The sequence below is a fragment of the Dipodomys merriami genome, unplaced genomic scaffold (assembly GCF_024711535.1).
Source record: "Dipodomys merriami isolate MVZ:Mamm:240054 unplaced genomic scaffold, mDipMer1.0.p SCAF_29, whole genome shotgun sequence".
Classification (NCBI taxonomy): Eukaryota; Metazoa; Chordata; class Mammalia; order Rodentia; family Heteromyidae; genus Dipodomys; species Dipodomys merriami.
Window position 1 is genome coordinate 10,861,172 of NW_027204381.1, and position 16,164 is coordinate 10,877,335.

The 16,164-nt window shown below is 41.9% G+C and overlaps 1 protein-coding gene across 3 annotated transcripts in view; it reads right to left on the reverse strand.

The window, feature by feature from the left end:
• The window catches only part of Ntm (neurotrimin), a 1,042,577-nt gene that overhangs the window by 112,432 nt on the left and 913,981 nt on the right, over positions 1-16,164 (reverse strand). For all 3 annotated transcript variants that reach the window (XM_070038345.1, XM_070038346.1, XM_070038347.1), the window contains exon 4: positions 14,103-14,228. In XM_070038345.1, the coding sequence (XP_069894446.1) occupies positions 14,103-14,228 (126 nt within the window). The remainder of the gene's footprint in view (positions 1-14,102; positions 14,229-16,164) is intronic.

Consider the following 16,164-nt stretch of genomic DNA (forward strand, 5'->3'; position numbering starts at 1 on the left):
TCATGCTGCACCAAACCTAACTCCATCAGGGATTGGCAGTTCCCCCCTGTACATCTCCAGTTCTGCTCTCTATTCTGACTTTCTTGTGAAAGTGAAGGTGCTTCTCTGAAGGTCAGGTAGCTTCTGAACCCCAGGAGGATGGAATATTACCAAAACTATGTAGTGCCACCACCCTATCTTCAGACTAAGGAAGGTCAGACTTCTGGCATGACCTTAAACTCTGGCTGAAACTGAATCCAGGTTGGATGTCTTCATTGTGGACCAAATGCAACATGCTTCAATTCTTACTGCTAGTATGACCTCCCCCATCCAATTATCACCAAGACCTTTCAACATCTTTGTTCCCACAAAGTACCAGGATGTATCTTCCCCAATCAGCCTTTACCTGTCCCATCTTCTGTTCCCTGGGCCTCCCAACCTGCCTGCTCAGTTGAAGCCCAACTATTTCCTGAGGGCTGCACCTCCTCTGTCACCTTCTCAAGAAACTTCTTGGGTATTTATTGGGCATTCAGAAATTAAAGTATAGTCCCGCTGTCTCCCAAGACCCCTTGGAGACCTTTCTTCTTTCATAGTTTTTACCAACCATTTGCTTCTTTGAAGCTCATCCCTTTATCTTCACCTTTCATCTCTCTTGCTGCCAACGACTTATAAGCCTGCTTCCTCAGGATTCACCATGGGCTTTGACATACCATTCCTTGGTTATATCACCTACAGTGTCAGGGATGTGGCCTCCATTTCTCCATGGCCCTTGTCCTCTATCTCAGTTGCTGCTAACCATGTCATTGGCCAGAATCTGTCATTCACTGGAACCTAATATCCCAATTAAGAGATTATGATTCAGGCTCAAACTTGTGTATTTTCAGCCTTCTTGCTCGAAAATTTGATCTGTAATCCCATATTTCCTTAATCCACTTACTCATTTTATATATATATGTATATATATATATATATATATACACATATATATATATACATATATATATAATGAGTAAGGATAGGATATATAGGATATCTGAAATTTTAGAGAAATTAAATTAAATTAAATACTGGTGCACATGGCATGAAGCAAGAATAAGCATTCTCTAGGCTCTTATGAGGCTTACAGTCTAGCAAAATATGGGTGGTGCTAAACAAATCCTCTATGGCCACATGGCTTTCTTGATAACCCTTGAACATGCAGGGATGACTTCATTCAGAACCTTTGGTATTAGATGTTAGTACAGTCAGAACTACTATGACGGAAGCTACCTAGGGACTCTTCCCTCCACTTCAATAGAGATACCTTTTTAAATAATTTGTTCCTAGCTGGTGCCAGTGTTTCATGCCTGAAATCTTAACTATTCAGGTGGCTGAGATTTGAGGATCATAGTTCAAAACCAGCCCATGCAAGGAAGTCCATGAGATTCTTATCTCCAATTAGCTACCAAAAAAAGCCAGGCATGGAACTGTGGCTCATATAATACAACATTAATCTTGAGCGCAAAAGCTCAGGGATAGTACTTAGGCCCTGATTCAAGCCCCAGTACTGGCACTGGTGCACGCACGCACACTCTCCACCCCCCACTCCCACACTCACAAATAGTTCCTGGGAAAAGAAAAGTAATACATTTGAATCTGGTAAATTATATGCACATCCCTTCCGTCACATATTCAGAATCACTACACACAATTTTGATATTTAGTCTTTGTTATTGAGGTATAAAATTCTAAGGAAACAAATTCTAAGATAGCAGCATCAAGGCCCTGAATTCAAGCCCCAGAACAGACACCAAATAATAATAATAATAGTTATAATAATAATAATTTGTTCCTTCTCATTTTACAGCCTCTTTCCCCCAAAGAAATCATACCTAATAATCTTTTTCTTTTTTGCTCTTTCTTTCTTTCTTCCTTCCTTTCTTTCTTTCTTTCTTTCTTTCTTTCTTTCTTTCTTTCTTTCTTTCTTTCTTTCTTTCTTTCTTTCTTTCTTTCTTTCTTTCTTTCCCTTCCTTCCTTCTTTCCTTTTTTCCTACCTTCTTTCCTTCCTTCCTTTCTTCTTTCTTTCTTCTTCCTTTTCTTTTTGTTAACTCTAAGGAATGAAGTCATGGCCTCCAGCTTGCTAGGCAAACACTTGAGCCACATTCCAGCACTTTTGGCTTTTTCAGTAATTCTTCACATAGGATCTTATGCTTTTTGCCAGGGCCAGCCTCATACTACCATCTTCTATGCACCTGGAATTGCAGGCATGTGTCATTCCCCTCACCCCAGGCTGCTTAGTCTTTTCTGTGCAAATAGGATATAATATATTACAAAGTTTACTTATCCAAGTTTACTTATTTTCTGTCAATCCCACTAGCATAAAAGCTCAATAAGACCAGGCTTTTGGTTGGCTTTGTCCACTCAGGTGTCCCTCGCACTTAGAAAAGTTGGTTAGCACACAGTAGATTCCTAGTAAGAAATTCTTAAGGACAATTAATCCAGAGTATTTCATCAGTGTGTTTCCATCAGGCAAAACCCATACTGCCTTCTCTGTTTCAATCCTTTTCTGGGAAAATGGTGTGCAATATAAGAAATAAAATATTGAGGACGAAAGCCATTTATCTTTCTCTGTTACACAGATGACTGGACAAATGTCTTTATTCATAATGACTCTAACAAACCATTGCAAGAAGTACAATGTAGTGACACAAGGAATTCTGGGAAGAATACACACCTCTTGGACTGTAAGTCATTAAACAGGAGGAGTCCTGAGTACTACTATGGAGAAACCATAAAGTACAAAGTCATTCTTGTTAATTCTACATTACAAGATGGAAGGTGAAATTGTTTCTTAGAAGAGAGGGGTGAGTGAGCAGACAAGACTGCTAGGGTTAAGTAAGGGGCAGTACTAACTTCCCTAGGGAAGCAAGGGACTACATCTCCAGGATCCCAGTCTATGGCAAATGGGCAGTGGTATTTGGGGGAACCCACACAATATAGGAAGAGAGGAGGTTGGAGTCTTGCTCACAGAGGAGCTGAATTGATATTCCACTCAGCCCCTCATGACTGTCCTGGTTCAGGTAGGAAAAACATTTCACTCTGCGAGGAAGATGAAGGATGCCAAATACCACAAGGACACATAGGAAACTGGATGGAGTTAAGATAATTAAAAACATGTCCTAGAACCTAGCAGGGTTTTTTTTCATATCTTTAAGCGGTTAAGCTGTAAAACAACCTAATAATAACAGTCAATGCAGAAGAAATACCATTGTTGAGCATTTAACATGAGGGAGAAATATAATCAAATGAGAGAATAACTGTCAGTTGTTCAGCCAGGACCATCTAGGTGGAGAGGGAAGAGACGGAGAGAGCCTAAGACACACACTAGCTGACCACTAGCTGACTTAGCTGGAGGAATAAGCAGAGGAGAAGTCAAAGCTCCATGTTGGGACTATTTCCTTTGCTCAGAGCTGTTCATGTCAAGATCTAAGGAGCCTGAGATCACAGAGTAGGATAGATTGCTAAGGCTGAGCAGAAAGCCCACCTAGACCCACTGTGTGGGGAAGGTATAGATGGCTTTATGGAAGTGCTGTGGAAAAGCCCTCTAGGCTCCAGACTGATAGGAAATCTGAAACCAGTGAAGAGACATGCCCTAAGAATCTAGAGGAAGCAAGGAACCAGAAATCAAGCTGAAAATCAATACATCAGACTTGGATTTGAATTGAGTTTTAGCAGTTTCAAGTCTGTGAGCAAACTGTCTCCTCAAACAGTCATATCTTTAGCTCTGAAATAAAACTGATGCCTACTGATTAGGGCTTCTGAAGAAATTAGGTGACATAGCTATGAAATGAAGGACAGCACGTAGCAGATGTCCTATAGCTCTCGTTCTTGAACTTGAACATGGACCATGGCTACCTAGTGGGTATATTAAACCCAGCCTTCTGAACTCGACTTTTATGTATTCACTTATTAATGTTCTTCTGCCAAGCCATCTGTGATAACCACTGTGCTACATAGCACAATATGCATTCTGTGTATGCATTCTGCAGATAGACTTGACTGAAGTTGGATTTAACTTCTGCAACTTGGTGTTGTGTAATCTTGACCCAGTTTGCCTCATTTCCCTCAGCCTTATTTAGATGAGAAAACATAGTAAGTTATCTCTTTGGTAGAATAGGCTAGGAATAAACCCTGTCTCACACTGCTGTTGTGTAAAGCAGACATTGTCACGTGTAAATGTTTAGAAGAATGCCTAGTACATTTTAAAGGATCTATCAACTCCTAACTTCTGTTTTGTTGAATGACAGAAATACCGAAGGAAATGCATCAATCGAGGTGAAAACAAGATTCAGGATATAAAACTAGGTACAGAGGTACAATAGTCCTTATAACCATGAGGCTACCTTCTAAGACCTCAGTGGATGCCTGAAAAACCAGTGTACATTTTATGTACAGATCTCTCTCTCTCTCTCTTCTCTCTCTCAGATTTTATTGTATAGCACTTACCTTTTTAGTGATGATGAAAGGTAATCTAATGCCCAGGTCATGGGAGACAAGGAAAGTGAATGAGTAAATGATGTAGACATTGTTACATGGCCTTCAGCTATTGTAGACGTCCTTAGTGCAATACAAGCACTGCTAATACTATGGTAGTTGATCCAGTAACCCAGATGGCTACCAAATGATTAAGGGATATGTAGCCTGCATATGGATATGGTGGGCCATGTCCCTTGCAAGACAAATCAAGATGGCAAGGGATTTCATCGTGCTAATTGGAACAGGCAGACAATTTACAAATTAACAATTGTTTATTTCTGGAATCTTCCATCTAATATATCTGGAGCCCAGTTGACTTCAGGTATCCAAAAGGATATCTGGAAGGAAAGAAGAACCTTTATTAGGGAGAACCACTAAGTCAGAACTAAACATTGAAAATCCTAGTGAAAAGAATATTATTAACTGCCTGTGGCTGTCCATCCTTGGTGGGTATTGGACACAGAACTCGTGAAGCCTTAGGCTGATCAGCAGCAGTGTGATGTCAAGATGGTCACTCTGCTTGGGATGGAGAGTAAGCATTCTAGCTGAAGCTCTTCATATCCCCTCATTTGCTGTTTTTTTTTGTTGTTGTTGTTTTGTTTTTTTAGGTGTTCAGAGATGCTTTGTAGATGTCACCATTTTAACTAGATTTTGCATCTTACTGAACCAGGTTGTGACTGGCATCTGTGGGGAAGAAGATTCAATCTCCTTGCTTTTGTTTCCTTTTTTGTTTCATCAAAACAGTTCTGCATGGTAACGGTCACCAAGCACCAGCATAAACAGCTGAAGACTCAGGAGAGAGAGCGTGTGTGTGTGTGTGGGGGGGGTAATGCTGTTAACAATGTCTGAATTCGACAGACATTTGATTCTACAGCATTTTTCAAGGGTTTAAAAATAATTGGTTAAAACCACAAACAGTGTCTGTGGTGTGCACTCCCGCCCTTGGTTTCTAGACTGGGGCTTGATTTCATATGTTCTCAATTCAGGCGCATTGAACTCATTAATTTCTGCACTAGTCATTCTATGATTTCTCTTTTCTTTGAAGTAGGAAGTTGCACAGCTCTAAAATTGCTTTAAACCAAATCATAAATATTAAACTTACAAAAGTCCTTATTGACACTGGCAAATTTTAGCCTAACTGTGCCTATCTCAGTGTAATTTTACAGTTAAAGAGAAGCATAGTGTTAAAGAATGATCTATAAATGTCTCTCTCTCTCTCTATTTTTTCCCCTCTTTCCCACCTTGCTTGGTATCTGTGCTTTAACCATTTGTTAAACAAGCTCCTGAAATGAGAGGTTATATCACTGCTTTGTCTTTTTCATAACAAATGGCTTTCCCTGTACACACCAGGCCCCAAGCCGTATGTTCCACACTACTCTGAACAGGAGGTCACCACTTTCCATTACAATGCAATTATTTTCTTTTCCCTTTGACAATGACCACTGTAATATATTGTGTAGTAGCAATTTCTTGTTCCTCCTGGAGTAGCTTCTTTGGGTGTCCTGGGAATTTTAATCAAAGGTCTACATTAATTAGAAAGTGGGGTGGGGTGAGGGGTACTGATGAGGCATCTGTCCAATCTGGCAATGGACTGACTTGGGCATTTGTAAAGATTTGACCTTTACAGAGAGAAGAATTGGAATCTCCTCCCCTTCTGTTCTTGTTTCATGAGCAGAATTCTAGTGGAAGGGGCTAGCCAAAGGTATGGAAGCTAAAATTATAGGCATCTATGCATGTTCTGTTGGAGCCAGATGTTTTACACTGGGGAACCTGCTTAATCCTCATCATACCTGTGTTGAGAGTGTATTATTATCTGTATTTTCTTAGAGTAAGAGTTTGAGGCTTTTTTAAAAAAATTTAAGTCAGTAGTGGGAGCAGGGTCTTTCCTTAGATATTCCTTTGGTCAGGGAATAAGATGATCACCACTCAAAAATAATGCAAGCTAGATGCCATTGGCTTATGCTTGCTATCCTTAGAAACCCAAAAAGCTGAGATATGAAGGATTGCCATCTGAAGTCCATGTGGCCAGAAAAGTCCTTGATTCTCCATTTCCCAAATAGCCATCTCAAAGCGGGGCTAGAGGCATGGCTCAAAGGTAGATTTCAAGCCATACAAACAAGAGGACCTGAGATCTAATGCCAGTGCCACCAAACAAAATTAATAATATGCGAAGAGATGAGGCTCCTATATTTTACCTTTTACTTAAATTATCAAAATTTATTACTTTTCAATGACTAACAGGACTGTACCTATTGTACCAGATATTGCCTCATTCACTAATTCCAAAGTTTTCCTCCTTCAATAACCATTTACAAGGCCTTCAGATACCTGCCACTGTACCAGGCACTGGGGATTGAACAAAACATAAGAACTGTACCCCAAGGTCAGGCATCTGTGGGTAATTGTAAAATGTATCATAGATGGAAAAGTATGCAAAAAGCTGTAGGGCCAAAAATAAAAAGGAGGTGGCTCTGCTTGATGAAAGCTATCCAAGGCCTTTGAACTGGTACATGGTTTAAAAGGAAGAGCAGCAAGAGCAAAATACACCCAAAGCAGTAGAAGCTGACAGAAGGAGAGAAAATAGTGTGTGTCTAAGTAAGGACACTGAGCATGTGATGCATGTCAAGATGTCAATGTAACCATGAAAACTCTAGGTGCCACCAAGATGTAACAGTCCAAGGAACAAAGAAGCTCATCTTCAGAGAAGATGATCACTAGGGCAAGCATGACCAAGTCAGCGATTGGCAGCTGATGTCTCAAACCCAACTGGACCTATCTTCAAAGCATATGCCTTTCAGACAGCCCTACACCTTCTGTCATAGTAATGGCGTCATTGTGTAGCATCAAAGCCTCACAGGTGGGCCACACACTCTATAAAACTCAGAACTATTCAGTGCTGGGCCCAAGGCAGAAGAATGCACAAGACAAGAGGTTCACACTTACCCTCAGGAAACAGGAGTCTACATGAGTAGGCATGCCCTCTTCTGGGCTGAAATCACACAGTTGGGGGTGGGGGGGCAGGGAAAGCTAATTGCTCTTGATTAGTCCTCTAATTCTGATACTCCAGCAGAAGAGTCAGCAGCTAATCTCCTGAGTAATGACAAGCAGCAACTCCCACTCCTCAATCCCAAGTTCTCCATACTCTCTCAAGTTATTGGGGCTACTTTTTAGTTTTACGGCACAGCCAGAGCTAGAAGTTAATTTAATTGTTGAATACTCTTATGGGTCACTGCAGAAAAGATTTACAGTGCACATGGATTAATGACAGAGAAGCCCAACAAAAAATAGACTGCAAGAGCGATTTGTCCAGAAATGGGTATAGCTAGATCAATCTATGGATATTCTTCCTCTCTTCTTCACATACTTTTCTCTCCCTCTCTTCTGCTGAGTGGGTGGCATGTCAGAGTAAGGTGATACCATTAGTTCCATTTTGTTCTTCTCCCCTCCCATCTCCAGCTCCTATCTGCTGGAGAAGTTGCTTTTTTTTTCTTGTCTGCCATCCTAATGATCTCTGTGCCACACAGGGCCCCTGATGCTGGTGTTGACAGGCTGCTCATTAGTGCCAGGGTGCTGTACTCAGCCGATGGCATGCCAGAGTTCTGCTCCTGACATTTTTTTTCACAGAGCTGTCACCGGAGTCATGGTGCCTGCCAGCTCTGGTTGAACTCAAGCTGTGATACCTCCAGTGCCAATTAGTGCTTCAGTGTCCTGCTTAGCTGGATAAGGCCTTGTCAATGCTGGTAAAGAGGAAAATAGGTGGGTGCATGGCTGAGTCGGGAGGGGGCAGGGTACTGGCAAGAAGAGCCCTCATCCAAGGATCATTTTGTCCTCATCAATGTGTTGACTTCCAGTACTTTGAGAAATGAGGGTCAGGACAACCAAATGCCCATTGGACCTCTTTAAGTGCAGCAGGAGACATGGTTGTAGGAAAGGCAGAGACTTGGCTACTCATGCTGGCTGGAGGGGTGGGAATATAGAAGAAGTGCCCACTCCACACTCTCTCAAGAGAAGCCCTTCCATTAGAACCACTTGATTTGGAATTCAATGGTCATTTGGTTCCACTCAGTTCTGCCCTTTGGGGTTTCATGTGATCCTGAGACAAATGTTCAGTCATCTCCCACTTCTGTTCATATACCAGAGGGTGGACAGAGGGAGGGATGAGTTTCCAATAATATTTTTCTTTTATCCACAAATGTATTGCTTTTTCTTAGTGTGGGAAGAGTGGGACATTACCAAATACAGTTGACTTTCCTACTTTTCACTCTACAGTATTACCTTGGGGAACCAAGGCTGTGAAACATCTGAGGTTTAGCTGTGAGGGAGTAAAAGACAGCAAGACAACAGGCAGATCAAGTGCCCTGAGCAGGTCCACAGGAAGATCATGTCTGAGTCCCTCACATCAGGAGAATAATGGAGCCAGCAGGAGGAACTCACAGAAGGTACACCTTCAAAGCCATCTGTGAAGGAGCCTTCTATAGTCGTGCAAAAGCAAACCTGAGAGGAAATCTCCCCTCCAAGCAGAAGTCTAACCCTGCCATAGCAAGAAGTTCCCTTCCAGGGGCTTCAGCTCCAGCTTGATGATCCCACAAAGATCACGGGAAATGTGCTGGAATCTCTCCAGCAGAAGACATACCAGGTCCCCACCACAAACATGAAATTGAAGAAGTCCATGAGGATCAGGATGATATCTTAATGCTGGGAGAGAAGAAAAGTCCCATTGGGGCATTGGCAAATGTCAGTGCTGATTCACTGAGTCAACAATACTCTCTGCATGATCTCTAGGTGCCAGGACTGTGTTACAAGATGAAGACTTCCGGACAAGTGAGACACCAACTTGATGTCAAAGAACAATAGAGAAAACAAATGAGCAGAAACTCATGGCATCTCAGTGAATAGCTCACGGAGACTTCCTGAATCCTATTAACTTTATATGAAGTATTCCTTAGGTAGTATAGATAAGGATATTACTGTCAGTATGTTTTTGAGTGGGGATAGGTGAAGAGAGCTCCATTATTATATCCATTGATAATCCCTTATTCCACAGGTGTAGAGAAAGTCACAAGTTGGTAGCTGGACTCATTGCTTCACCTGATCTTTATGATAGGCTCACAGGACCATTAGCCTGATCCCTGAAGTTCTTGTATTCCAATAGAAACTAGAAATCAATGGCTTTGAGAACATTTTTTTCCTATGAAGACTGATGTCAGCATTGTATCACTTAGAACATGATGAAAGAGATCATATTTCTATTTATGTAAGACAGCATTAAAGATATCATATTGCAGATGAGAAACCTAGGGCTGTGCTAAAGTACATTCTATAACAGATACGGCACAGAGTGGGAGACTTGTCTGAAGGAAGTAAATATGGCTGCCTTCACCATGTGCATGAACCTGGAGCCATATGCTGACACCTACAGAGACCTGGGCTATTGCCACTCACTCTCACATAGACAGAAATGTTCTTACTTTTAAGAACAGCAAGATGAGTGCTTTTCCTCCTGTAAAGACAAAGGTCCACACAGGTGTGAAAAACATCTGCATACCCAGGCAGGTGTTATAGAGGAGAGATAAGAATGTGTGTGTGAGCACACACATATACAAGCAGGTCCTGGGATTTGAACTCAAGGCCTTGGTACTGTCCCTGAACTGTTTTGCTCAAGGCTAGTATGCTACCATTTGAGCCACAGCTCCACTTCCAGTTTTTGGTGCTGAAATAGGGGTAAGAGTCTCATGACTTTTTCCTGTCCATGCCTGCTTCCAATTGTCATCTTCAGACCTGTCTCCTGATAGCTAGGATGAGCCACTGGCATGAGCCACTGGTGCCCAGCTGAGTTAAGAATCTTATAGCTAGTGCACTTTCTTTTTACATGTTAAGAGTGACAAATTTAATGGGAGGAACAAAAATAACATCATCCCAGGAATAACATATAGAAAACTTCTTTGAACAACCAATGGCTGGGGCCAAAAGACAGCTTGAGAGATCCCCCCTTCTTCTCCATCCTGCCTGTGAATAAGCCACATTTCTTCCATCTGGTACACAGGCCTGGTAAACCCTCTTGACCTGCTTTCCCACTAACCATTTATTCCCAGGATTTCCTCCATCAAAATGCACGAGTCCCCCTGAAAAAATGGTTAACATTTCAGAACCCCTTTTACACACAAGAAAGTGGCCAAGGTTGGAAATACTCATTCTGAAGAGGCTATACGCTTATTGCATGCAGCACTCTGTAACTTATGATGGATGAAACCAGGATTTTTCAGAAAAGTACAGAATAAACAGATCAACCTAGAGTGAGAAATTGTGATGAAATCATTAGGGTCATCTAAAGTGCCCTGATCAGTCATTCATTTAGGGACTCTGTGTGTGTGTGTGTGTGTGTGTGTGAGAGAGAGAGAGAGAGAGAGAGAGAGAGAGAGAGAGAGAGAGAGAGAGAGAGAGAGAGAGAGAGAGAGAGAGAGAGAGAGAGAGAGAGAGAGAGAGAGAGAGAGAGAGAGAGAATATTATCTGGATTAAAACATAACCTGCCTCCATGGACCAGGACAATAGAATGTCGGTAGCTCTCTCCCTTTGGTACTCCAAGCCAGTCCTAGTTTATTTAAAATAAGTGCTCTCTTGGAAGCATTTAGCCAGCACAGATGAAAACTTTGACTGCTAAGGATCTTAGCTTCAGTTTAGATTTGGCAGCCACCCAATGGCATCTCTGATCTAAAAACAATCAGTCACCAGGAGCCTAGCACCCCAGTGAGTCCCACGGTGATTAGCTGAGTCTTGGCATGTCTCATCAGTTTGAATCCAGGATGGCTAATCTGGGAGCAGGATCTGGACAAAGCTGTTCATCTAAATTACTCAAATCCACAGGTAGATTCTCATCAGCTCTCTCCTTTCCTCTTGATCTATCTTCTGTTTCCATAGCAGCTAAAACCTCAGTGAAATGGCAGCATCTGGCCAGGGCTCAGGTAAAAATCTCCTTTGGAAGTGAGTCAGCTTGATGGCCACAAAGGGGGGAACAAAGGACTCCAGGACACAGCAGCATGAGTACCAGAAAGATGCAGAGAAGAGGTTTGGCAGTAGAGGGGAATAACTATGTGTTACTATAAGGGAAAGAGACAGAGACAGAGAGACAAAGAGAAAAGGAGGGACACGATGAAAAAAAAGAAACTAAGGCAGAAAAAAAATAGGAGCTTGTGAGAGAAAAGGAAAGAACTAACAAAGATACAGAAAATGATAGGTATAAAACAAAAGAAATCTCAATGCCTGGAGGAGAAATGGGAAGGATATCAAGACGAAGACAAAGAACTGACTGGTCAGAGGTGAGACTGAGAAACGACATCAAACTGGAGACAGCCTCTTGGTATGAGGAGAAGGAAGTGTACTCAGATGATACATTTTTTGTAGATTCAAAAGATTCAAAAAGCACAGGCCACCCTAGCACACAGTAGCACTGGGAACTCATCAACACTAAGCCATGATGCACCGTGTGCATCATTGCTTTAAAAGAAAATCTGTCCATTCGGATGTCCCAAGTCCATCCTCCATCATTAATGACCTCATGCAGAGCTGAAGCCTCCTCTCAGTCTACTCACAAGGTCATTTCAAATGGAGGGATTGGCAGAGGCATAAGAACAATGGCATAGGAAAGCCCCTTGGAATTGAGACAAACACAACCTAAGACTTGACTGGGTGAACACATTGATCCTTCAGTACTGTCACTTCTGAAGAGAAGAACCTCACTGTGTGGAGACCATTGTGGTGTGACAGAGGTTTTCTAAATGTTCAAGTGTAATGGCCATGAGTGCCACCTTCAGGAATGCAAGTGTTATGCCACCAGTGAACCACAAGCTGAGATGAACAGTCCTTAGTTTCAGCCCCTTGTAGGACTGCCTTATGGTAAAACAGACACCTGCTAAGCACAAGCTCGCAGCCCTTCTGGGAACAGCCTAAATGCACAGGCTTGACCGTGGATAGAAAGGCACTGCCTCATCTCTGCAGATGCAGGCATGTAAGAATGGTCCTAAGGGCTAGAGAATGTTGGACATAACACATGGCAGACAGTATGTGGCTCATCATGGTGCTTCTTGTTCCATAGTGCCTCAGGCCCCTGCTCAAAATGGGGCTTATTTTTCCCATATTGTTCTGGGTTCCTGATCAAAATCCTAACAGTTGTGAGATACTACCTCATACCAATTGGGTATGAACAGTCAGATTTACTTCCATAATTATGCCCAACACTGGGGAGACAATTTTGGCAGCAAGGACACAAGCTACCAAGCAATCAGCACAACTCAGGAGAAGGACAGGTCAACCAGGGGAGGAGATAGGGGAGGAGCTCCCTGAACTGTAACAACTGCCCTCCTGGAAGACCGAAGGGATTTGTGGCTCAAAAAATGGCCTGTACTTTATTTGCCGCTTTACTGCATTTCACTATGTCTCTAACTCTTTAGTTCTTTACCCAGCAGAGAAATGGATCTGTACCACTAGATGACATCACATTTACAGAAATTGCCTTCTCTGAGTCACTTGTGGCTACCCAACTTGCAACAGCTTTTGGAGCCCTTAAAGTTACCTTGCCCAACCATATAGACACCTTCCTTCATCTAAGCATGTAAATGCATAAATACATATATCTACACAGTAATAAGAAACAGAGCTAAGGACTTCTCTGCACTCCTTTCCCTTCCATATCCAGAGGCATTCCTTGACCAAACCTCTTGTTCTTTTGTCCATTTATACTGTTCCAGCGTCTCAACCTTATCAGCCCCTATTATATCCTGGACTTATTCTTTTATTTTTTGGTCATCTGTCTCATGACAATGTGAATTCCTAAGAACATAAATTTGTCAGTTTTGGAATATTGCTAAATCCCACAGTGCCTAAAACAGCCTGAACTCTTGCAATATTCAATAAGTATTTAAGAACAAATGAAATAACATTATTGTACTTTGATCCCAAATGAGAGTTAGCTTAATGATAAATGACATCTTGTCTTAAATTCTGAAGGTTTTAATACTCATTCCATGAATGCACAAAATGCTCAGTCTGGTCTGTATAACATCTGAACATTAAGACAAAATAAATTTTGCAATTTAGCCACCCATTAAGTTATATTTGTTTTCGAGGATCACTCAGAGAGAAGCAACAGATAGACCACAAAAACAACTAATGACCAGGTTTTTGGCAATGCTGAAGAGGCACAGACTAGGAAATTTCCTTTTAGGAGCATGGCCATTTACAGCTCTTATCCATCATTGTGTGTTTATGTTTGGTATCCTCAAAAACAACCAGCTGTACAATCTACCAAAGCACCTCCTTCCACCATCAAGTATGACAAGGGAAGTTCACTCAGAACATTTTAACCACCATTTCACCAGAGACAACTAGAATTAATTTCCACAGGAAAGATACTCAGATACAATTTCTGAAACCTTTGAAGATGTTGTGGTCTTACAGAGGACATGAAAATTATCTGTAGACTCACGGGTATAACATTATCAGACCACCAGAAACGTAGAAGCAAGCCCTGGGAGTGAGGTGTCAGGTGTCATCCTTCTGGCCAACAAGTCTCCCCTTGCTTCTCTTGACCCAATGCAGCAAACTTCTTTTCTTACCTTTGGGAGAAATGTGTCTCCAGGTAACTGTCGGCTCTGGTCTACCTGTGGCTATGCAGGTGAGGCTGATATTGTTCCCTTCGTTAATGGAGATATCTGAAGAGATCTCTACAATTTTGGGAGATACTGTGGAGATAAAAAAAATAGGTAGAAGAAAAATATGAATACTGCTGACTCATTTCTTTGTGGTCTTAGAAAAGTACCTGATAGAATTGCCTAAAGTCTGAAATGCATGGACTACCACTGTAAATAGTGAGACATTAGAGAAAGGACCTTAAATATGAAAAATGATGTAGAATTTAGTTTCCTCTTGACTGGGCTTAAGTCCTAAGTCAAATGTCTAAGTGGGACTACATTCTACTGTAGTTCTGCATGCATTGTTCTTCTAACTATACCTTCATCCTGTATCTACTCTCACCCATCCACCAACATATGTCCACGAGTCATTCTTCTTACTGTGTACAGAGATGGCTTTATATAATGCAGTTCTTGAGCAGGGCACACTGCTACTCAGAATCAAGCATCAGCCTAGGTTCTTAGTGCCAGCTCCAGCAATCTAACTCTGCTCACACACTTTCCCAGCATCATCCATGGAGATCGTTATAGCCTTGCTGCTTACATCCTTCCTGAAATCTCCCTGTTTTTCTTTCAGGCCCAAGACAAATGTCACTTTCTTTGTGGTGAACTTTACTACCCCTTCACCCTTGACCTCTTTAACAACTCAAATTTAGTCCTACTTCTTTGCCTGTGCTTCTGGAACACATAACATATACCTGATCCATGACAGGGAATTGAAAATAAACTGTCAGCCATTCTCTCTCTCTCTCTCTCTCTCTCTCTCTCTCTCTCTCTCTCTCTCTCTCTCTCTCTCTCTCTCTCTCTCTCTCTCTCTCTCTCTCTCTGTCTCTCTCTCTCACCCCCTGTCTCTCTCTCTTCCCCCATCTCCTCCCTCTCTGCTCCCTCTCTCTCAGTATTGTGTATCTCTCAGTCTGTATTTCTCTCTTTTACAAAAAGGAAAATGCATTGTGGAGGCGGGAGGGGGAAAAAGTCCTTAAAATGTTGTACAAAGATGTTTCAATTCAACATGTGAATATGAGTATAAAACATCTTGCTCAAAATCACTCCTTTTATCATTCCCCCTATCTTTCTCAACTCTACCCATCCTGTCAATTTACCTAGTTCCATTTTTACATTTATACAGTGAATATTGTGACTGCATTCACCCACACTTCCTCTCTCCATTTGTCTGTCACCCTCTGTCTTTTACCTCAACTTACTCCCCTCCACCCCACAATACATGTGCCAGCTTGTTTATATTCCTATTTTTGTAGGTCCTGAGGCTTGAACTCTCAGCCTGGGGGATGTTCCTAGGCTCTTTTTTCTCAATTCCAGCTCTCTACTACTTGCACTATAGTTCAACTTCCAGGTGTTTCTGTGATTTATTGGAAATAAGAGTCTCAGACTTGGCTGTCTGTACTGACTTCAAACCATGATCCTCAAATCTCAGCCTCCTGAGTAGCTAGGATTACAGGTGTGAACCACAAGCGATATTTATTTTGTTGAACTCTGAGTTATTTGTCCAAAGGAAATGCTTCTCATGATGGATGGAGTTGGAGGCAGGACATTTATGGTCTTTAGCTTGTCTCTTGCAAGCCGACATGCCTGCGGTGCATTATCCTCTGCTTGTTAAACAGAAACAGAATCTCACAAGAGCGACTGTATGTGTACACCTGTCTCTCACCAGGATCCAGCATAAAAGATTATTGTTGTCCCACATCTAAGTTCACTCTGCAGTACCACCTTTACTACTAGCCAATGGGATATTGGGTCTTGCATGTGGCTGACCATTTGTTTAATTTGTCAAATGGTTTATATCATGTGGATAAAGTGAGAATGTCATTTGTGGAGCCCATAAACTCCAAGTGTAGACACTTACCCCACAGGCTATGGCTATTGGCTTGCTCCTCTCATCTGCTAGACCACAAGCTTTCTGGTGGCCTGTGCATGCTTCCTCAAATTACCTTCTACAAATGTTTACAGGATTGAATTACAATGATTGTCC